At 45.3% G+C, this 23775-nt stretch overlaps 1 protein-coding gene across 3 annotated transcripts in view; it reads left to right on the forward strand.

Moving 5' to 3' along the window:
* The window catches only part of CYFIP2 (cytoplasmic FMR1 interacting protein 2), a 111893-nt gene that overhangs the window by 12390 nt on the left and 75728 nt on the right, over nt 1–23775 (forward strand). For all 3 annotated transcript variants that reach the window (XM_033095868.1, XM_033095870.1, XM_033095869.1), the window contains exons 2-9: nt 3908–4047; nt 5547–5636; nt 11357–11434; nt 12919–13020; nt 16425–16606; nt 18397–18493; nt 19731–19859; nt 22189–22293. In XM_033095868.1, the coding sequence (XP_032951759.1) occupies nt 3931–4047; nt 5547–5636; nt 11357–11434; nt 12919–13020; nt 16425–16606; nt 18397–18493; nt 19731–19859; nt 22189–22293 (900 nt within the window). In that variant the 5' untranslated portion in view covers nt 3908–3930. The remainder of the gene's footprint in view (nt 1–3907; nt 4048–5546; nt 5637–11356; nt 11435–12918; nt 13021–16424; nt 16607–18396; nt 18494–19730; nt 19860–22188; nt 22294–23775) is intronic.

Raw genomic sequence — 23775 nt, forward strand, 5'->3', positions numbered from 1 at the left:
TTATAGGAGACAGGAAAAGGGAAAGGTCATGACAAGTGGGAGTCAGAGAAGATAAAGGGAAGCTAGATTAGAACTGGGAATGTACACACTAAGCTGGGGGTTTCCTGGAAAATTTCAAATATATATAAAATTATATAGAAAAAATATGATAAATCTCTGTGTAAGCATCTCAATTATAAACATTAACAATTATATGCATTAACAATTATAAACTCATGTCTGGCTTTGTTCCATTTCTCACTCTTCACCCATCTAGTATCATTTGGAAGCAAACACCTATATCCTTTTATCCATATTTTAGTAGGTATTTCTAGAAGCTAAGGAATCTTTTAGAACAACATCAATATCATCACATCTAAAAAATAATAACACCACTCCAGTGAATGTCAGCTGGGAGCTCTGTTCCACACAGTCATTCAGGGACCCAGGCTCCTTTGAATTAGTGGTTCTGCCATCTCAGGAGAGCTTTGGAGTGCCCCACTGGATCCTCAGTCACCTGCTGTTGAAGAAAAGAGGATGTACAGCAAAAGCACCCCGACTCTTAACTGACTGGTCTTGGAGTGAACCCATTCCTTCCCCTCAAATGTCACTGGTTTTTACAGATTTCCTTTACACTCTGCAAAATATTTTTAAGACTTGAAATTATTTACTGGTTATAATTATTATATTTTGTACCAAAATTATATGGTTTCCCCCAAAGAACACATCTCCTAAATACCTGGAGTGGTAATTTTCTTAGTGTGGCTCTTGAACTATTCATGTCCCATATGTAAACAAAAGCTCTGTGAAAAAGCAGTTCATTTGGGGATGTACTAGAATGTATTTGAGAGTATCTTCCGTGTGTGAAAATAATGTGGATTGATTTCCCCAGATGGAGAAGTAGAATGAAGCAAATGCACCTAAGACTTCAAAAAAATAATAATAATAACACTGTTTCCTTAATATTATCAAGTATCCAATCAGTATTCTATTTTCCAATTCTCTTATAAGTGTTATAATTTTATTTTTATGGTGGTTTGTTTGGAATAGGATCCAAATAAGGTCTTATAAGCTTTCCTTTCCGCCACTTTTTTCTCCTTGCAATTCATTTGTTGAAGGCACTGAGTTGTTTGTCCAGCAGAGTTTCCCATAGATTGCATTTTACTGATGGCATGACTGTGGCGTATTTTAAATGTGTTCTTCTGTATTTCCTGTCAATTGGTAGCAACGCTTGAGTAGATTGCAGTTGTTTTGTTTTGGGTCCATCTTTCTTCATAGAAAAGTGTGGTTTTCCATCAGGAGGCACATAATGTCTGATTGTCTTTCATTATTGATGTTAGCAGCAGTTGATCCGTACCTTCGTCCATTTGTTCATTGGGGCTTGGAAAATAGGGATATTTTAATTCTGTCACTGTTTCCGGGAGGTAAAAAAAGAGAGAACTTTATAGACAGAAACACCTCTCTTCTGCAATTTGGTTTTCCACTGTTACAATTTGTATAGGAAAGACAGGTTAAGTGTTCTCTTGTTTCCTTTGTTTATTGTTTTTCAACATAAAAGTTGGTTCACAGACATGCTCCAACAGTAACAAAGTAATAAAAAGCAAATTTCTATTAAGTGTCTTTATGCCCTCATGGATTTAAACATATTTGATATTGTTTCAAGTCCTTTGAGTTACGCTAAGTGGTGTTCACTTTGCTCCATGTTTGGCCAGTGGGAGTTGCCTCAAGTTGGCTCCTGGGTCCCTTTGATATAAGCCTGGTGCTTAGAAATAGCTGCTTCTAGGCCTTTTATGTAGGACAAACCTTGATTCCAACTACAGCTCCATCACTTGCCAGCCCTTGACCTTGTGAAATTACTTAAATTCTGAACTTCTTTTTGTTCATCTGTAAATGGGAATAATCATAGTAGTACCTACCTTTTATAGAGTTGATACAAGATTACAATAGTCAAGTATTTGGCAGAGTGTCTCACAAAGGGTAAGGGCTAAAACAAAGTTTAGATTTATTATTGTTATTATTTGAATTAAGGAGGAGAGTTATTAAGGCTTTGGAACTTGTACATCATTATGTGCCATAAAAATCATTAAACCCTCTTGCACAATGGACTTACTAGTGTAAGAAAGAGGGCAGTCTTTTCTGTGCATTGGCAAATGGTTTTGCTGTAGAAGCGAATGGCACACTTAGAATTCAGGGGTGAGAAGAGAGAAGAGGAAGAAGCATAGGTGTGGGGAGGGCCTGAAACTACCCGGGGAGGCCAGGTGCCTGCGGAGGGCACAAGGGGAAGTCACTTCTGAGCTGCCTGTGCCCTCATTGGATGTGGCTTTGGCTGTTGCCATGATGCATGACAGGGAGGTGTGTTAAGAACCCAGTGAAGTGTGAATCACAGTTAACTGTTCAGCTCCATCTGCCCTCTCAACTGTAGACCTCAGGGAGACACCAGGGTAGGGACTGCATGCCATTAGCTACACTCCAGCTGTTTCAGCCCTTTTTAGCCCCTGGACCCAGTTCTCCTGTCCGGGGTCCTTCTCCCTTGTGCCCTGACATATTTCCTAGTGGGCCAGGCACGTTCTCCTCCAGCACTCAGTACTCTTAGTAGAGCCCTGAAGTGTGTTTCACCTGGGGGTGGGGAAGGAAGGGTGCTCCTGTAGCACCACCGAGGGCCTTCTCTTTGTTTCCTTATTAAAATGTGCCAAAGGGTTAGCTTATTGCTAATCTTAACAAAGCTCAGGCTTTAGATTTTTGTTCACCTAGTCTACTGTTTGGTTTGCTTTCTTTTTGCTTCATTTCTGCTTTGGTAATTATCAGTCCCTATATTCTCATCTCTTTGGGTCGATTTTTATTCTTTCTTTAGATTTTGAATGGAAAATTTGGTTCATTTAGTTCCACTTCCTTATTTCCTACTAAATGCCTCTAAGACATTTATTCATGCTCTCTTTCAGTTCTAAATATTGTATCATTTCTATTTGAATTCCTCTTTAGCTATGAATAACCTAGAAGTGTGTTTTTATACATTTTCGTAGGTATGAGGGTTGGGGGGGGGGGCGGCTATTATTTGCATCATTGAGTTCTGATTTTATTGCACTGTAATCAGTGAATGTGACTTCTAGGTCATATTTGAGGGAAGTGGGTGGCCTCAGTCATGATCAGTTTTTATCAACATTTCATGTATGTTTGAAAAGAAATGAGTATCGAAAAAACTGTTTGCTGAGTTAGGTAACTGTGCTGTTCAGGGCCTCTTCAATTTCACTGCCTGGCAAGGTTCTCATCAAAGCCACTGCCTTCTGCTAGCTTCCCAGACACAAAAAAATGTCCATTTGGGGCTGATTTGTTCAATGTGGCACACAAAACACAGCCAGGCCACGGAAGATGATGGCTCTTCCTTTCTGCAAATAAGGTGACTTTTGCTGGAGTCCGAATTCTTTTAGTCCCAGCTGAATCAGCTTGTAAAACCTAGGCTCTGCTTTCAAGTGGCTGTTGCAGTCATGGATACTTGTGCTGTGCAGTAATTTAAGAATGGAACTGATAAATGTTCTCATGAGGAACAAAAGTTGGGGGCTGACCTTGGCCTGTGTCCTAGCATCAGGCTTTACTTGAAGCCTGTGCTCTTGGTCACTGTGGTGGTGTGGACATTGCATCACTTCTTTGTGTCTTCATCAGCTATGTGGATATGATACCGTCTACCGTGCTGATCACAGAGGGTTGTGGGGAGGCTCAGCTGAGATAATAGACATAAAATGTACTTTGTAAACTGGAAGGAGATCTTCAAATATCAGGTGCCGGTTGAAGGCACCTTGTGAAAGAGTAGCAAGTATGGTCTCAGTGCGTGTTAACTCCCTTTGTTCTCTGGAAGGAGCCTGGACAGGGTGAAACAGAGCAATGCTTGGAGGCCCCTGAAATTCTTCATTGTCCTTCCCTTCCTTCCCCGCAGAGGAGAATACGGAAACTGCAGCCATGACCACCCACGTGACCCTGGAAGATGCCCTGTCCAATGTGGACCTCTTGGAAGAGCTGCCCCTCCCCGACCAGCAGCCATGCATCGAGCCTCCACCTTCCTCCATCATGTACCAGGTAAATTCTCCCAGGGCACTGGGAGGCTTGGGGCCTCTGGGGATCCCGTACGAGGGTTTGCCCTGAAGGCAGAGGAAAAAGGGAGGTCTGCCTGTAGAAGGTGAAAGGTCCTGCGCTGATGGAATCCCTGGTGCACTGGTGGAACAGAGTGTAAGGAATAGATTAGCTGGTAAATGTACACCCGAGCTATTTCTCCTCCCTAGGGAAGGCTTGTTGATCTGCTCTGACCCCAAATACCTTCCCGGCTGTTCTTGCTGCAGCACCAACCAAGGCTTTGGCAGCTTTGACCTCATGAATTAAATATTGCAATTTAGAAACCCCTAGAGCTTGTCTGGGTAATTACTTTTCCTTCATGTATGTGAGAAGAGCTCTTCAACTCCCCAGAGCAGCTAATGGCTCAGGGAAGCTGGTCACAGTTGTTTGCTTTTGCCTAAGAGAGGCGAGCTTGTGATAAACCACGATCAGATTGCTGAAAACCTCGATGCCACCAGGGCATGTGCGGGGACAGCATCGATGCAGCCGGAGTCTGACTTGCAAACAGCCCATGGTCTGCAGGCAAGGATGCCACGTTAAGAAAGAATATTCTTAATTTGAAATCTTTGGCTATATCTGACCTTTTGAAAGTTTTGGACTGCTAAAGGAAACCAAATATAAATGCATAATATATTTTTAATTTTATTCAGTGGTCAGATTTATGAAGCACATGCCCAAAGGTTCAACTCAAACTTGGTTCATTCACATTTTGTAATACAGATTAAATTTTCAATTATATAAATATTTTTTTTATTATAAGCAATACAGAAAAGTATAGCAAATAAAAATTTCCCTGTAACTATGTCTATATGTAGACACACACCCCCCCCTTTTTTTTTATTTTACCATATATATGTATATATTTTTAATACACCCAAAGGGAATCATACTATATACATTGCTCTATGATTTGGCTTTTTTAACTTAAAATTCGTTATGGATATTTTCCCCTGAAAATGCTGCCACATTATTTTTAATCACCACGGATCATATATAAGTCCAATAGCATAGATATCCTACTATTTATTTAGCCTTTCACTATGAATGGACATTTGTATGATCTCCAGTTTTTTCTATCACAAAAAAATGCTGCCTGCAGTTATTATACTTGTACGTATGTATCTCCACCCTCATGTGAGTATTTTTGCAGCTGCTGGATGAAAGCAATGCACACCTTAACTTTTCACAGGTGCTTAGACTTGTACAGTGTAAGCATTTACTTCTGGGGCTCGGCTGGGTACCCCTGGGAAGTACCAATGAGCAGGGGGTATGGGCCATGTCTGTGGATGGCTCCTGCCCGGTGTGGTCCAGCGTGAGATTCTTGGAGGTAGATGAGAGGGCAATGTGTACATAGCGTTCCACAGAGAACGTGTGGCATTTGTCGGCAGCCCTTTGCTTCCTGGGCACCCAGCCACCTGGGACCTGTTTTCTAACAACCAAATGTTCCCGTCCTCTGATTCCCACAGGCTAACTTTGACACAAACTTCGAGGACAGGAACGCATTTGTCACAGGCATTGCAAGGTACATTGAGCAGGCGACGGTCCACTCCAGCATGGTAAGTGTCTGGGACCCTGCCTGGGCAGGAGGGGCTGTGGGCACCTTCTCACACCAGGACTTGTGCTCAGCTGTTCCAAGAAGCCCTGCCTCAAGTCAGATCTGTCCCCCTTAAGCCCATTCTCATGCCTGCCCCAGCCCCTCTCAGTGCCTAGGGCCGTGCTGTCCCCACATCTTCCAGTTTTGCGAGTCCTACTCACCTTCAGGGCCCAGCACCATCCCCACTGTTCACTTCCCTGGGCTTCTATAGCCTTTTGAGTTAACACGTGCTTAGATCCGGCCTTGTCTTATACTTTATAGATGACTGGCTTTGTGGAATTTTATCTCTTGTAAAGCAAAAGATTTCTCAAGAAAGGGGTGGTAGCTTTGGAATAGTATGCTGACTCGAGGAAGCGGGTGGCTAAATCATTCACATGCGGGGCCAGCTGTGTGATGGGTCAGGCGTCTGACCGCTCTGTGAGGGATCACCCCTTCCCTCCTGGGCTTTCATTGATTTCACTCTCATGCAGCCCTGAAATTTGAAGAATTCCAGATTCCTCTTTCACAGGCTCTGTGGACCTTTCTCACTGTATCGGTTATATTCTAAAACCTTGTCTTACCATACCGTGCCCATTCAGTAAATAGGGTGTACCTAGTACCTGCAGAGACTGCTAAATGCTGGGGAGGGCTATGCAAGGACAAGTAGGGGCCAGTCTTGATTCTCAACAAGTCAAGTGGGAAACAGACAAGCTTCCCGTTTATTGAACACTTTCTGTGAAGATATTTTAAATGCATTGTCTCAATTAATCCTCATCTCAACCCTGTGAGGTAGGTTTTATTACAATACCCATTTTACAGATGGGGAAAACTGAAGCCCAGAAAAGTTAAGTAAGTTACTCAGGATCCTGCAGCTGACAAGTGACAGAGCTAAATCCTGGTCTGTCTGACTACAAAACCTGTGCTCCAGACAACTCTTTGCAGACAAAAATGCACAGAATGCAAGGCAAATGATATGGTAAAAGTTTAAAGTTCTGTGTTTTTGAAGGGGCCTTGAGAGGGGTTAGAGAAAGCTTAATGAAGGAAATGGCTTTTGAGTAGGGCCTTGTATACTATATATAATGTTACAGTGAGTGTGTGCGTGTGTGTGTGTATGCACACACATTATAACCGTATATATGGTACTTTAAAACGTATAAGGTATTCTCATACACAGTATCATTGTGTATCATTCTCATACACAATATCATTGGAGCCTTGTAACAGTCCTACGACTTGCAAAGAGGTCATTACGCCCGTTTTTAGGGATGAGAAAACTGAAACCTAGAGAAGTTAATAAGCCAGTTGTTCGTGATCACACTACTGGTAAGTCACAGGGTTGAACATGGAATCCAGGGCTTCTGCCTCCCCGGCCTGGCCTCTCTCCACTGCACTCTTCTGTCCCACCCAGTTAGAACTGTATCTGTCAGGGATGAGATGGCACATGCTTCCCCCTGGTGGAACCAGCATGAGCAAAGGCACAGAGGCAAAAATTTTCAGAGACTGCCTGGGTTTGGACTGTGAGGTACATTCAAGGAGATTCCTGTGGTACTTATGCAAAATCAGATAACAGTCAGTGCATAGAGGGTCTGTTCACTCGATAGCAAAATGCCACAGACGGGGTAGCTTAAATAACAGACATGTATTTTCTCACAGTTCTGGCGACTAGAAGTCCCATATCAAGCCGAGCGGGTTTCTCCTGAGGCCTCTCTCCTTGCCTTGCTTCCAGCCACCTTCTCACTGTGTCCTCACGTCACCTTTCCTCTGTGTGCCCACACATGATTAGCGTCTCTTCTTGTGTCCGAATTTCCTCTTCTTCAAAGGAGCCCAGTCCGATTGGATGAGGGCCCATCGTACTGCCCTCATTTTAACTTCATCACCTCTTTAAAGGCTCTGTCTCCCCATGTAGGTGCTAGGGGTTAGGGTTGAACATGACTTTGGGGGGCTGGACACAATTCAGCCCATAACAGAGGGCTTTAATTCATTTAATCAAGAATCAAAAGCAACGGAAAACGTTCATCCGTGAGAGAAATGTGGACACAACCCTGCTTGGGGAAGACGTTTCATTTGTTAGTTACGTGCGGAATGAACTGGGAGGCAAATAAGTCAGTTGAGATAAAGTTATCAACGTTGGCGGTATTACGGGCCGAATAAGGGTGAAGGCATGAGGGATGGCTGAGGACATGGATATGAGAGACCCTGGGGGTTCAGGTTACCTGGCTTTACAATCAGCTGGGTGCTGAAGCGGAGAGAATGGAGCTACGCTGATGGCAGTTGCCCAGAAGTACCAGGTCAGGGGCCCCAAAAGGCAGGTCAGGAAGAGGGTCCAGTTTAGAGGGGGATTGTCTGAGTTTTCTGTTGTTGCTGTAACAGGTTACCCCAAACTGTGTGGCCTCAAACAACACAGGTATGTTTGCTTACAGTTCTTTTTGCCAGAAGGCCGACATGGGTCTTAGGGGGTTAAAATCAAGGTGTTGGCAGAGCTGCATTCCTTCTGGGATGATGCTAGAGGAGAATGTGTTTCCTGGCTTTTTCAAGCTTCTAGAGGCTGTCCACACGCCTTGGCTCAGCCCCCTTCCAGCCAGCAATCACAGCGCTCCAATCTCTGCTTCCGTCCTCTCTTCTCTGGCTCTCCTGCCTCCTTCTGTCACTTTTTAGGACCTTTGTCATTACCTTGGGTCCACCAGCTAATTGAGGATCGCCTCCCCATCACAAGGTTCCTAACTTAATTACCCTGCAAAGTCCCTTTTGCCATGTAAGGTATTATGTTCACAGGTTCTGCAGACTAGGCTACGGATATCTTTGTGGAGACATTGTTCTGCCCAAACAGGGATGGTGACGACAGGGTTTCAGACGGGTCAAAGAATAGGGTGTACTGTTGACATTCATGCATAATGCCAGAACCTCACTTCACTCAACAATTCCCAACCTTGTATCTTGCTAAATCTTTCTCTAGAGTAGTTTATAAGCAGCAAAGTGTCTTCATTAGATGTTCACCTTCTTGTGTTTCTCCTGCCCGCACTTGGGCAGGATAGCCAGAGGAAAGAGGAGAAAGTGTAGACAACGTACTTGACCAGCTACGGGGCACAGTTGAGGATTCTTTGCTCGGGGTGAGATGGGGGCAGAGTGTCCAGAGTAAGTGCTAAGAGATCTGGTCTGTCACTACCCGCCCTGAAATTTGAGCTGAACTCACATTGGGTTTAAGTCACGGACTCACAGAATCTTACAAATGTAAAGGACCTTAGGGATCCTTAGTCCTGCTGCGGTCAACCTGGGCTGCACTTTGGAGTCACCTGGAGGGCATTAAAAAATACTGATGCCTGGGCCCCCCCCACAGGGATAATGATTTAGTTCTAGAGGGGCGTGGCCTGGGCATAGCCAGTTTTCAAAGTTCTCCGCGTGACGCAGTCAGGGTTAAGAACCAGTGGTTTAGGCCAACTCTTTACCCCCATAGGTGAAAATCATGACATTTTCAAGGTGAAAGGTGAGCCCAAGCAGAGTCAGGACCAGAACTCAAGTCTCCTGTGGCCCCACCAATGGCTCTTTCCACCACACCACCCTGACCGCTATATTCCAGGCATAATTATACAACAAATCTGGCTGATGGTCAACGGAATTGTCCCTAGGGCAGCGTCCATGTCGTTCTTGTTCGCTGCCCTATTCTGAGTAGCCCAGAGCCTGAGACCCATGAGTGGTCAGCAACACATTCATTGCACGAATGAGTTGGAATATTCACACCTACCGGTGGGCAGTTTGGGTGTCATCAGGTACACACGTTCCCTATGTTACTGTCACTTCCCTTTTCTGGCATGTGTTCTGAAGCAATGGCAGCAGGAGACCCACAAGCTTGGTCCTGGTTCTCTGGTGTCTCAAGGACAACTTGTTACTGATTTTAAAAATACGGACTGAAAGTGTGACTCGTCAGTGATATTTGCTATTGCAAACCAAGCTATAAAAAGTAATAAACTCCAAATTAAATCTGTTCTTGTACGGGGAAGATATTATGAAATAGATATGTTATGTGGGATAAAAAAAATAAATCAGTGAAGGTTCATTTTTGTAGCAATACAAATATTTACAATAGAGGTGGTCTTGCGCTATTCTTTTTTTATTGTTCTTTTTGAGAGATCCTTCATAGAACATAAAATTTACCATTTAAGGTGTACAATATAGTGGGTGTTTTTTTTAAAAAACATATTTGCGATGTTAGACCGCCATCACCACTGTCTAATTTCCATCACCACAAAAAGACCCCAAACCCATTAGCAGTCCCTTCCAATTCCTTTCTCTTCCCATCCCCAGGAAAACACTCATCTATTATACTGTCTCTCTCTATGGATTTCTTGATACTGAACATTTCATCCGAATGAATCCTACAAAATGTGGGCTTTTGTATCTGGCCCCTTTCACTTAGCATCATGTTTTCAAAGTTCATCCATGTCGTAGCACGTGTCAGCACTTCCTTTTATAGATGATTACTATTCCATTGTATGGCTAGACCACATTTTATTTATCCATTCATCCGTTGATGGACATTTGGGTTGTTTCCACTTTTGGGCTATTAGAACAGTAACTGCTATGAACCAGTGTGTAAGTTTCTTTGTGGACCCACATTTTCATTTCTCTTGGGCATATACCTAGGAGTGGAATTTCTGGGTCATACGGTAACTCTGTGTTTAATTTTTTGAGAAACTGCCAGACTATCTTTTTCCTAGTAATAGTCTTAACTCCCTTTATACAGATGACCTAGTCTGTGGGAGTGTGCATGTGTGCGTGCATGTGTGTGTGCTAGGTTGTGTGTGTGTGTGTGTGTGTGTGTTTGTATGCGTAGTCCATTTAATTCTCAAAATTATCTGAGGTTGTTATTGTCATTGTCACTAAATGGAGAATCTTAGGTTCAGTTATTTCCTGAAGGCCAAAGGGCCAAGGAAGTGATGAAGCTGAGATTTGAGCCCAGATATTTGGACCCTGAGTTTAGGGCTTTTTCCACAGTCACTCTTACTAGGTGAGGTGAGTGAGTCATCATTGTAGTTTTCAGATTTATTTTTCATGCTGTTGTTGGTTTTGCCATCTACTCTGTATTATTTTTAAAAAATTGATCTTAATCATTTGCCTACTTATGAAATAGTAACATGGGCTCTTATAGAAAGTGCAAACGTTATAATACTGTATGATAGGAAAAGTGAAAGCTCCTGTTTATCCAGCCCCACAGAGAGCTTGCTCGTCATCGTTGGGTGCATATTCCACCAAAACAGTTTTCAATACAGAGTAATATACTTTCACGATCATTACTCTTTGTTTTTTTTAATCTATCTGCTGTACCTACTGTTTCACTTTCTTGCTAACAGTATATCTGGGACAGGTTTTGCTTTTGGAACAAATGGATCTGTCCCCTTTCTAAGGTGGCCATCCATCTTCGAAAAATGGTGGCCTGCTTTTGCAGAGCGCCCCTGGGTATCTGATGGGTAATAGAGGCCAGTGCTTCTCAAACTTGCTGTGCATCTGGGAGTGTGAGTCACTGGGAATGTTATGGAAATGCAGTTTTTCATCCCCTGTACTGGGGAGGGGCCCGAGACTGCATTTCTCATAAACCCCCCAGGTGACGTGGTCCATCCACCACACTGAGCGGTGAGGATTTGGGGGGCTGTTGAGAAGCTCGGGAGCACTGGCTCAGTCTCCCCCTGATGAGCGCGTTTTGCTTTTCAGAATGAAATGCTGGAGGAAGGGCACGAGTATGCAGTCATGCTGTACACCTGGCGCAGCTGTTCCCGGGCCATCCCCCAGGTGAGACAGCCCTGCCGCGACGGGGGCGCTACCACCCTCCACTTCACCCCCATCCTTAAAGCTGAGTTCCAGGTGGCGGGGGCAGGCTGAAGAGCTTCCCGTGAAACTGAACCCTACTTAAAAAATATTTGTTCCATGTATTTTATTTCGAAAGCGGTATATGCTGACTGTGTAACTCCCAAACCATTGCCAAAAGGTACAAAGTGAAAATTAAGAGGTCTCCCCGTCCTCACCCACCACCCACACCCAGCTCCCAACAGACCATGATCACTACGGAGGCTTTGGACGTTTCGCTGCCTTTTCGTCTGGATCTTTCCCCTTGACTATCGTGGACATCTCTGTGATTATTATTCCATAAATTATTATCATTTCCAGAAGTCTGTTGTTTACTTATATTACTCTGCCACTTGCTCTTTTACCCTTTGTGCTTTATTACTGACATTGGTTCGTGTTGACACATCCAGGTACATTACCATCATCATCATCATCTAATTTGTGAATCCCACTTTCACAAAATCAATAAGGCACAGATGTGTAAAGAGAGAAACCGTCCCTCTCCCTTACTCTAATCCTAGCCCCCAGAAGTAACAAATTATGAACAGTCTGGTTTGCACTGTTTTCAGATTTTCTGTGCCTGCTTTCTATATGGACACAAGAACATACACATTGTTTTGTTTAACAAAAATGGGGTGAAATTGCACTTACTGTCCTACAACTGTTTTCATCTGTCCGTTTATGGTAGCAGTCTCTCCACGTCAGTTTGCATATATCTATCTCATGCCTTCTAGCAATTATGTAACGGTATCGAATGAATGTGTCCTATTTTATCCATTTAATCTGTGACTGGTGGGTATAGCTTGTTGCTATTATTTTAAGAATTCCTAAAAACAGTGTGAAGAATGTCTTTATGCCTTTATGCTTACCCTTCGCTCACCTGTCAGTTTTGGTTGCCCTGTTAGCAGTCTTGGATGTGCATGCTGTGAAAACATCTGCCACTCAATTCTGGTGCTTTGAAAACCACTGGGCAGAGAAAATGGGTTTCTTGATGGGCCCAAGTATGGCCAAGGGGCTTTGTCCCTAAGTGCATCCAGAACCGTGGACAAAACATTGTTCTCTGCTTAGAATCTGACAGGGCCCCTCTGGAATTGGAGTGGGGCAAAGGCTGAAGGAGGGAGACATTGCAGATGAGCACAGACATGTATACAGCTCCTGGTCAGAGCACAGAGCAGATTGAAGGGGAGGAGGGTTCCGTTCTTGGGCCCAACTGGTTTCTTTCCTGCTGCCGATGTCTAGGAAGCAGTTCTGCCCCCAGACAGACTTGTCAGACCGGGCTGCCCAGCCTCCTCTCATTCGGGTACCGTATCATTTATCATCCTAGATGAGGTGCATTCGAGAGTGAAAAGGGACCCTATGAATAAGGCAACAGATGTGAAGCAGGAACTGCCTAAGCAAATCGGGATGTCTGAAACCCCCTCTCTCCACAGGTGAAATGCAATGAGCAGCCCAACCGAGTGGAGATCTATGAGAAGACAGTGGAGGTGCTGGAGCCAGAGGTTACCAAGCTCATGAAGTTCATGTATTTTCAGGTGAGGGGGTCAGGGCCGGTCAGGAACCAGAGACCTGAGAAGGCCCCCATTCTTCTAGACACCAGGGTCTGGATTTCTGTGCCATGTTTATTCATTTGGCAAATACTTTGTGAGTGCCCCTGCCACACCCCTGAGTGAGCAAGACAGACCGTTCCCCCCTCTGTCCCTACAATTTCCATCCTAGTGAGCATTTGAGTATGTTCTGGGTAGGAGGAGAGACTGACAATAAACCGTATACCATCATTTTCAGGGCACAATGTGTGCCGAGAGTAAAATAAAATTTTAAAAATCTCTCAGATTGGAGGGTGTCTGCCACCTGGGTGCAGCTTTAGGGGTGGCCTCTCAGGAGGTGGCATTTGAACTGAGAGCTGTGTGATGAGAAAGGCTGACATGTGATGATCAGGCAGAAGAGGGTTTCAGGCAGAAGGAACTGCAAAGGTAAAATCCGTGGAGGCTGAAGGAGGATGACATGTTTAAGAAACAGAACTGAGCCAAGGAGGCTACAGGGTGGGAAGAGGGGGTGATAAAAGCTGACGCTGGAGAGATAGCCACGGGCCCCCTCATAAATGACACTCACTGGAGGCTATGAAGTAGGACGTGAAAAATGAAAAGAATTTCGTGGATTTTATTCAAGCACCATAGAAGCCGCTGGAGGTTTCTAGTGACACGATCTGATTTGAGGTTTTTTAACATCTGGCTGCTGTGTGGGAAATGGACGGGAGGCAGGGGCAGTACAGAGGGGGGGCGTGGGAGGGGAAAAGGGTAATGACAGCAGGGAGACCAGTTGGGATGCCAGGAAGAGTGATCGTTTAAAGGAGGAAAAGAGAAAAGACAGCGAAGGGCTTCCATGAATGGATGATAAGTGGGCAAGCTGGTTAAACAGAAATGACAAAGGAAAAGCAATGCAAACAGCTTGATTATTATGCTTGTGTCGGAAGCTTGTTCAGGAATGCAGTCTGACCACTTTAGGACCAGAGTGTACCCCAGGGTGGGAGTCGTGCCACACATTCTGCCCTCCATATGCTCCACTGGAACTTCCTAAATAGACCGCCAGGCCCTGGCCAAATGTCCACCCTGCGCCCAGCTCTGCGCTGGCCCCCTGGGAGCGGGAGATGGATTGTCTGGAGAAAGTGCCAATATGTGACACCCGGAGCAGGCACACCGGCTTCAGAGGCAGAGACACCCACGGTTCTGTTGTAACAAAGTACCTGCAAGTTATGTAGCATCTCTGACACCTTCGGTTTTCTCTCCTTGAAAACGATGTCCATTTCACAGGTTTGTGGTGAGGATAACTGAGGTCTATTTGTAAAGAGCCAGGTAGAGCCCTAGTTACAGAGTAGGTTTAACACACCAAAGCTGCCATTATTAGTGTCATGGACCTGCCTGCCGCCTACCAGGAGCCTAAAATCTCTTTGGGAAGGCAGGTCCAAGAGAGAAAAACTATCCAGAAGCCAATCAAATGCTAAGCTGAGGGCCTCCTGGAGAGGAGGGAGGATGTGGACTAATACAGAACTCCGCTGTCCAGCACGGGCCATTAGCCCCATGTGGCTATTTACATTGATTAAAATGAAATGAAATGTAAAATTCAGTTCCTGCGTGCACTAGCCGTGGTCGGTGCTCAGTAGCCCCATGTGATCAGAAGCTCTCGTATTGGACGGTGCAAATGTTGGGCATTTCCATCATCACAGAAAGCTTTACTGGACTTAGACTCCGGAAGGAGGAAGTGTGGCCTGGTCTGGTCTTTGAAGGAGAGCAATGACCGGCCGGTGGAGTGGAGCTCACGGATAAGGAGGAGTTTCTCCCTCCTCCTCGCCTCCTAGTCCTCCTCTGTCTGTTTCTCTCTGGGTTACTGCGTTGGCCTCCTTTTTGTTGTTGTGATCCAGCTGCTTTTTCTGGTAACAGAGTTATGAGTTATAATTCACACACCACACAATGCGTCCATTTAAAGGGGACAATTCAGTGGTTTTTAGGATAGTCACAGAGTTTCGCCCTCATACAACAGTCAGTTTTAGAACATTTTCATCACCCCATAAAGAAACTCCATGCACTTTAGCTATCCCCCCTTTGTACTACCCATCTGTTCCCCCAGCAGCTCCAACCACTAATTTACTTTTTATCTTTATGGGTTTGCCTGTGCTGGGCATTTTATAGAAATAAAGCCACACATTTCATGTGGCCTTTTGTGACTGGCTCATTTCACTTAACACAGTTTTCAAGGTTTATCCATGTTGTAGCACGTGTCTGAATTTCATTCTTTTTGTGACTGAATACTAATCCATTCTGTGGCTATACCACATTTTATTTATTAGTTGATGGACATTTAGGTTGTATCCACCTTTGGTCTATTATGAAAAATGCTGCTCTGGATATTCATAGAGAAATTTTTGTGTGGACATGTTTTCATTCCCCTTAACTATTCTCCCTACTTCCACCTTTGGTCCCTACAGTCTGTTTTCACCACAGCAGCCACAATGACCCTTTTAAAAATATAAGTCAGACCATGATGTCCTGTTTCAGAGCCCCCGCCCCCACTTCTCTTGAACTCTGTCAGTGGGGAGGCCTGAGCCCTCTCTGCCCCTGTCTCCAGCCCCTTCGCTGTGCTCACTGCTCGTCAGCCACTGGCTTCTTTCCCATCCCTTGAACATGCAGGCACACTCCTGCCTCAGGGCCTTTGCACTGGCACTTTACACTGTCCAGAATGTACTTCCCTCAATTATCCTGTCTTTCTCTTTCTCTTCCTTCAAACTCTTTTCCTAAAAGTCACCACTTCTTGATGATTTCTTCTCTGATTTTACTACTAAAATATACAGTTCCTCCTGCCCTCCCTGCCCCCTTCCCCTGCTTTCTTTTTCTCCATAGCACACATCACATTCTAATATAGAGAATTTATTTTGTTTTCTGTTTTCCCTCACTAGAATATAAGTAGCTTAGGACAGAGATTTTTTTTTTTTTTTTTTTTTTGGTTTCGTTCCCTGCTTTTACTCCAGTGCCTAGAATGGTACCTGGCACATAGTAAATACTCAATAAATACTATTTATTGGATGAATGAACCTCTTTCCCTGAATGTCTCTCTCTTGGTCTCTACCCTCTTGCTGTGTGGTGCCTGATACTACCCTAGGTGCTGGAACATAAGAAATGAATAACATATAATGTTTCTCAGTAGAGGCTTGGTAAGTGAATTTGTTGGTTTGACTCACTTGGGGGAAAGTTCCAGGCTTCCCCTCTAGAAATTGGCTTTGGATTTAGGGACTCCTCTGAGAAAGATCTGACAGATTGGCCTTTCTCTAAATGTCCAGGCTCCGACCAGGGCCTCAGGGGAGCCTTGACCTTGCTCCCCACCGGACAGTGCAGTGAGCTACCCCACTGGGCTGCCGCATGCTTACTCACTGCCCCTCTGCCTGCAGCGTAAGGCCATTGAACGGTTCTGCAATGAGGTGAAGCGACTGTGCCATGCCGAGCGGAGGAAGGACTTTGTCTCTGAGGCCTACCTCCTGACCCTGGGCAAGTTCATCAACATGTTCGCCGTCTTGGACGAGCTGAAGAATATGAAGTGCAGCGTCAAGAACGATCACTCTGCCTACAAGAGGTCAGGCACCCTCCCCCACTCCCCTCTTCCTCGGGAGCAGCCAAGGGGAGAAAGAGGATGGAGACCTTCTAACAGGCTCCTTCTCCAAAACCAAACTAGCCACTCCCAAAGCACGCAGGGGTTGGGCCTCTGTCTGTCTTTGCGGTTGGAGGAATAAGATGCAGAGGTGGGTCTTTGGAAAACTTGTCTTGGCAGGGTTTTCTGTCTCGAGACAGAATTAAATCCCTGTTTCCTGGACCCATGGAGCAGCAGTATTTTCTGTTGTCCTGTGCAGTGTGGGACTAGTGAGACAATCATAAAATGGTCCCATTAGTCATTTCTGCAAGAATCACAAAGCCAATTCCAGAAAGAAGGAACTGGATTGGCTCCCAGAACTGGGACGTCCCGGTGTACCTGGATCCAGGTACTGAGATGATGCTGGTCTGGTTCCCTTTACCTCTCAGCTCACCTTTCCTCAGTATCCGCTCATTCTCAGGCAGGCTCGTGCCCTGTGGTGGCCTCCAGCAGCTTTCACCCTCCCTTCAGTGTAGCCACTCCAGGTTCAGAGGAAGGAAAGGACACTCCTTCTTGCAAATGCTTTTGCCAAAGTCCCAGGAAGGGTTGTCGTTGCTCCAGCCTTGTCATGTGCTAACCCCTCCATTAGTCACTGTGGTGGGTGGAGACTCGACTGAACACATCTTACTTGTGAGTTTAGTTGGAGGTCAGTATCAGCTCTTGAGAAAGAAAGACTGAGAGTGGGGCAGAGGTCGTTCCTCTCCAGAAATTAGGGTATAGCCACTCCTAAGTGGAGCCGGGAGGGGAGGGCAGTCAAAAGCAACAGATTTCCTGTGTTGTCTGGACACATCTCTGGGGAAGGATTTTCTGTGTCACTGATAAAAGGGCCTCTCCTCCTTGAACCACAGCAGAGTAACTGGAAGGCTCCAGAATAACTGGAAGAAGCAAACAACAGACTGATTCTCAAAATTGTATCCCCCTGAGTAAAGTACGAAGCCTGGGGGTGCCAGCAGGCAGAGCCCCATGTCAAGCCTGACTCAGAAATGGCACCTTTCACAAAGATTTCATAGACAGCTCATCATGTCATATCTTTCCCAATTTCTCCCCAGTTGACCCAACTCTTCCCATTATGGTCACAACCAACATGCTTTGTGGACCGGCTAAGGGTCATGAACAAGGCAGGTGTCTCATCGGTTGTCATAGTCATGACACAGGCTGCACCACCACCAGATTAGGCTGGAAAGGTCTGGGCTGCCGCAGTTTTCTCCCTTCAAGTCCTGCTTGTGTTCCCACGCCCATTGTTCCTTTACCTGTAATCCTGTTAGCGTAAATAGACTTTCGTTTTCTGTGCAATGCTTTGCTTTAGAAACACTGAGGTTTTCCAGTAAAGAACATTATACACAACAAAAACAAAGCATTCTGTCTGGAGTTCTTTCTCCAGGATTTCTCCATGTGCAGTTTCACTGGCGGTCACTGCGAGAGAGGCCCAAGGCTGCTCGTTTCGCTTTGTCTTAACCACCTGTGGCTGGTTGATAGGATGCTAGCTGCCCTTGAACTTGCAGTTTGAGCTTCAGTACGTGGTTGCCTCTTCATTTCAGGCACCCTTATCACAAGGGTCTGAACAGCTCCAAACGAAATGAACATCCTCTCCTTTGCTGTTTGAGTCACCCGTGTCAGTCAGAGCCCATGAACCTGGGGGACAGTGTAACTCTGGGTTAGGTGGGAGCGGCAGCCCATGAGGCCTGGTTTAGGCTGGTTGTGCTTGAGCAATGCTCTCTGCAACACCTGTATTTCAGGGCAGCACAGTTCCTGAGGAAGATGGCAGACCCCCAGTCTATCCAGGAGTCGCAGAACCTTTCCATGTTTCTGGCAAACCACAACAGGATCACCCAGGTGATGGGAAACTCTTTGTCAGTCCTGGCCTGGTGTCGTGGGACACAGGCAGGTGGACCAAGAGAAGAAGAGCTCAATCTAGCTCTAACGTCCCCGCTGTCCTACTCAAGAATTAAGCTGCAGACTTAAGTCACCCCTTCCAACTACAGACGACCCTTTCACCCTCTCCACATTTTGTTCCCTGAAAGCCTTCTCAGCCAGTATTCTGCCCCAGCACTAGCATAGGTTGAGAGCATGGGTTCTGGAGTCAGACGGCCTTGTTTTCTAATCCTGAACCCTCCACTGACCCTTTGAGACCTTGGGCAAGGTCTAGGCCTCAGTTTCCCTGTCTGTAAAATGGGGCTGTTATTTTGAGAATATTATGAGAATCCATCTCATAGGACTGTTGTGAGAAATAAATGAGATACTATATAAAAAGCCCTAAGTACACAGAGGCTGACAAATGGCAAGAGCATAAGAAGATGTAGTTACTACTGCCCCTTGGCTGTGGCTCTCATGCTCTGTCTGACTTAACGTAACCTGTCTTGCTCATTTGTCAGTTCAACCTAAACAGGCACCAGCAAGAAGGTCAGCAGGACCCAGGCTGAGAGGGGCCCTCCATCTTCGAAGGGTTTTCAGGCTCAGATCTCTCTCGAAGATGCTGCTGGTTTCCTGCGTTCCTTCCTGCTCTTTGTTAAATACAAAAGGCTGCCAGCTTTGAGGCTCTGGGTTTCTTTCCTGTGACACAGCCCTAGGTTGTCAGTGGAATGTACCAGCAGTGCCCTGGATACCCATCAGGGGCCTAGTTTATCCCTTTGGAGTGAAAGGGACTGAGGTGGAGACCTCAGACCCTTCTCTTAGGGGAAGCGTTCTGCACCACTGTTTCCTGCCAGGAGGGAGACGCTTGCTGGCCCAACTCCCTTCCCCTGGGCTGGGTCTTCCCACCATCTTCTGAGGAGACATCATGGCTAAGTCCACACCCTCAGAACTAAGCTGAGATTACTGTAAGCCTGTTGCGATAGAGCTTGAAAACACTTTCTAACCATCGGAACTGCCAGGAAATCAAGTGCCGGGCCCCAAGGGGAGGGAGTTCCCTGCCATGGGCAAGTGCAGGAGTTCAGACCGGCTAGCACGGGATCACTGAGAAGATGCAGGCTCCCTGCCCCCTGGTGGTCAGAGGCTGCAAACTGTCTCACTGCCCCGCTGTGGGCCATCCCTGGTGGTGAGGCTAACCAGAGTGGGGGGCGCTGCTCTTTAGTGTCTTCATCAGCAACTGGAAGTGATCCCCGGCTACGAGGAGCTGCTGGCTGACATTGTCAACATCTGCGTGGATTACTATGAGAACAAGATGTATCTGACCCCCAGTGAGAAGCACATGCTCCTCAAGGTACAACGCCCACGGTCCCACAGCCCCGGGCCTGGGCTGGCCCTCTCACCTCCTTATTTAACATCATTTTTAAAAAACAATGTTTATTTTTCTTACTTAAACACTGTTACAGATTTTACTGCACGTAATGTGTTGTAACCTGTTTGGTTTTGTTTCTTCCCCTTTCACATGTCGTAGACATCTTTCCAGATGTTTTTCAGGATATTTCTGCAGTGTAATTTTTAATGGCTGCCAAGTATTCCATTGTATGGGGACATTGTTATTTAGCAAATGTCCTATCGATGGAGATTTGTTTGCTAAACTGCCTCGAACACTTCTGCAGCACAGCCTTTGTACATATACTCTTGTCAAGTCAAACTTCCTGAAAGAGAAGTTGCCAACTCAAAAGCAAGGCAAAATCTTCCAGCTTTTGTTCTGTTTTGCCAAAATGGTCACATTTGTTTCATTAGTTTACAAGTTTCATTTTTAACTTATCATTTTTAACTTATTTATTTTTAACTTATGTCATTTTTAACTTATTTATTATTGTAGAAAATCTGTAATATACAGGAAAGTGCAAAAATTTTAATCTCTCACAATCTTTCCATCCTCATACGATACAATTAGCATTTTGATGTATTTCCTTCTCATATTGTCTATGCTTATATATTTTTCAACTTAGGCAGTATACATAAATTATGTGTGTGTGACTTTTATCCCATTTCATTAAATGTATTGGAATATTATGCAGCTGTTAAATAATGTCATATGGGTAAGCTTTCATTGTTTAAGCCATTATTCTATTGTTAGCTGCTTAGGATGTTTCTAATTTATCTCTGACAGCCGTAGCACTGAAATGAACGACCTTCTCCATATTCTTTATACACACTGCATAGCCCCTTTTGATTCTTTCTTCCCCAGAACCTCACCTTTCAAAGTTCTCCTGGTGGTTTCACTTTTTTCTCGTCTCTTCCACGTCACTCTTGCTATTCTGAACCCAGCCCTGTTGGTGTTCCCCTCCTTACATTTCCATATCACCTCAGTGGAGTTTACAGGGCATTGTGGTTTTTGTGACTTGTTCGCAGTGGCTTCCTCTGCACAATCAGAAATCCAGAGAAGTCACCCAAAGTCCAGCAGCCTCTCCCCCACAGTGATATGCCTGGACTCCCCAGAATTGCTGCTTCCACAACTAGGTTTCCAATTTCCAGTCCACCAAGCATTCTTAGATGCTGCCATCAAGTTCTCAGGCCCTCCTTTTCTGTCACCTGCTTTTAATCCTTAGATCCTTCAGCTTCTCAACCGTCTTCCCTCTCAGTGCTCTACCGCTTCAATCTGGCCCCAGCACTATTTTGCTGTTGCATCTCTGCAGTTGTGTTGGTGGAACGCAGTTGCCACCAGGGGGAGCCATTGACCCTTAACAGAAAAGTCTGGCGCACCCACTGCAGAATCACAAAATGCAACTAATGGAGAAATGACCTTAACAGGCCTCTAGTCCATTCCCTTATGTGTGAGATGTGACTTACCCAGGGTCACATAGGAACTGTGAGCCAAGAGAAGCTGCTTTCAACCTAGTTGTTGAGGCCCCCTTTAGGCTCCTTGTGTGTGTGACAAAAGGAGCAAAGCAAGCCAGCATTCAGGAGACGGTTAAATGGACTGGAATATCCAGAATTAGCCTGTAGACCTGCTTATTAGGGATTGTCAGGCAAGAAATGAATTCTTTTTTTAAAGGAAAGCCTCCAATAGCTCTTCCCAAATCTTTACATCATTATTGTTTCCTTGGGGAAAGAGGTGAATGGTTTTACATTCATTCAACATTCAGCAAGTATTCATCCAGCTCCTGTGATGTACTGGACCTCAGGGATACACCACTCAGTCCTTTTTGTCAAGAAGGATCTAAATGCGTAAATGACACTGTTGTCAGGTCTGGGTTCAGATCCTGTCTCTGCAGCTTACTAGCTGTGTGACATTGGCACACTGGCTAACCTCTCTGTCTCCAATTCCTCATCTATAGGACAAGGTTATTGTGTAGAACTGGACTTATGAGGCTGTTGTGAGAATTAAGGATAATTCCTGTTAAAGCCCTAAGCCCTAGTAAGGACTCAGGAAGGGGCCGCCACAATATACTAAAGGGCCGTCTGTATTTCTTGATAGAAATCAAATTTCTGGTTGCAGTTAGACCTCTGTGTCCTTTCTTTATGTGAAGACACATGGGTTTTTAATGATAGAATGTATAGCTACTGGCTGTGTGTTTGTGTACACATGTACAGACCTACTTTTTTTTGTTTTGGTGTTTTTGAAATTTTTTCAACGGATGTGACTAGCTTCTGTGCTCTGCCCTTTCTCACTTCAGGTAATGGGTTTTGGTCTCTACCTGATGGATGGCAATGTCAGTAACATTTACAAACTGGATGCCAAGAAGAGAATCAACCTCAGCAAAATCGATAAATTCTTTAAGGTCAGCACCTAGGGCTGGGGCTGGGCCAAGGCTGAGGGCGGGCTGGTCTCTCGGGAAAGGAATGAAATTAGCCAGCAAGCAGAGGGTCTTGCTGATTGAGCTGAAGCGCTGAAGACTCGGGAGAAGGAGACTAGAATGGCAGGGCCTCCACCCACCCTTGGTCGAGGGTGTACACTGGAGAAGCCAGCCCCATGATAGGCAGCAGGCGTGCTCTTGAGTCTCAAGATTCAGCTGGGATTTGGCTGGGAGGCCTTACGATTCTTTTGGCATACTTTTCCTGAAACCCCTTGCCATCTAAAGAAAGATAGGCAACCCAGAAGACAGCACCTACTTTAATTTTGAGTATAAATCAGAGCTCACAGAAGCAGAAGGATTAAAGACTGGATTTTAAATTGATTGACATTTACAAACTCACCTCCTTTCACCTGGCCCATCAGAGGCCACCTTGGCTGGCCCCGCCTCTGAGCAGAATACCTCATAGCCTCTGTCGTACACTCAGTCCGTTCCAGGGCCCCAGGGACGTCATCTTCTGGCCCCAAACCTCGAAAACTAAAATGGTGCAGTTAAGTTAAGCCTTTCAGGTTTTCGCCAAGGGATTTCCTACTTTGGAGTTGAATTCCATGCTAGTTGATTCTAACATTGGGCACTGCAGGCATGGAGTAGAACCTAGGACGTCAGACATGGAAAAGCCAAGTTTAACTTTGAAAGCAGACACCCTCGAAGGTATGACTTGGGAGACAGCAGACTGGGCCTGAGTCCCACTGACTCTTCAAGGTCAAGGGGAAATAAGTTCACCAAAAGACATCCTGTGGCTCGGCTTCTTTCTGAGGCTGGAACTTTCACTTTTCTTTGGAGCTGCCCCAAATGAAAACAGGGCTCATCTCAGAAGACCCTTGCAAAATCGACTTCTGCCTTCGTCAGCATGATGAGCTGGGGTGGTTTTAGTCTGGCCCTGCCACTTAATAGCTAGATGACTTTGGGAAAGTCACGAAACCTCTCTGAAACTGAGTTTCCCCAGCTTCATAAGAATGCTAAGGGTATCTATTTTATAGGTTCCCTCGAGGGTTCAGTGGGATTACATGGGTGAGTCAGACCCCTGGGTTATAATTCTGGCTCCTTCCTTGACTTCTAGCTAGTTTGACCTAGTGAAAAAAATCACTTATGCTGTCTGAACTTCAGTTTGTTCATCTGTGACATGGGAACGGTAATAGTATTGACCATACAATACCAGGGTTATTGTATGGATTGAGATACTATTTTTTAGTTTGTTTGAAAGGCTTTTTTTAAGGGAAGTTTTAGGTTCACAGCAAAATTGAGCAGGAAGTACAAAGACTTCCTGTATAACCCCCCGGCCCCGGCCCCCAGGCACAGCCTTCCACATTGTCAACATCCCCCAGCGGAGAGGTGCACTTGTTGTAATCGATGAACCTACACTGATACATCATTGTCACCCCAAGTCCATAGTCTGCATTACATTAGGGA

This window comes from Rhinolophus ferrumequinum, chromosome 24, assembly GCF_004115265.2.
Source record: "Rhinolophus ferrumequinum isolate MPI-CBG mRhiFer1 chromosome 24, mRhiFer1_v1.p, whole genome shotgun sequence".
Lineage (NCBI taxonomy): Eukaryota > Metazoa > Chordata > Mammalia > Chiroptera > Rhinolophidae > Rhinolophus > Rhinolophus ferrumequinum.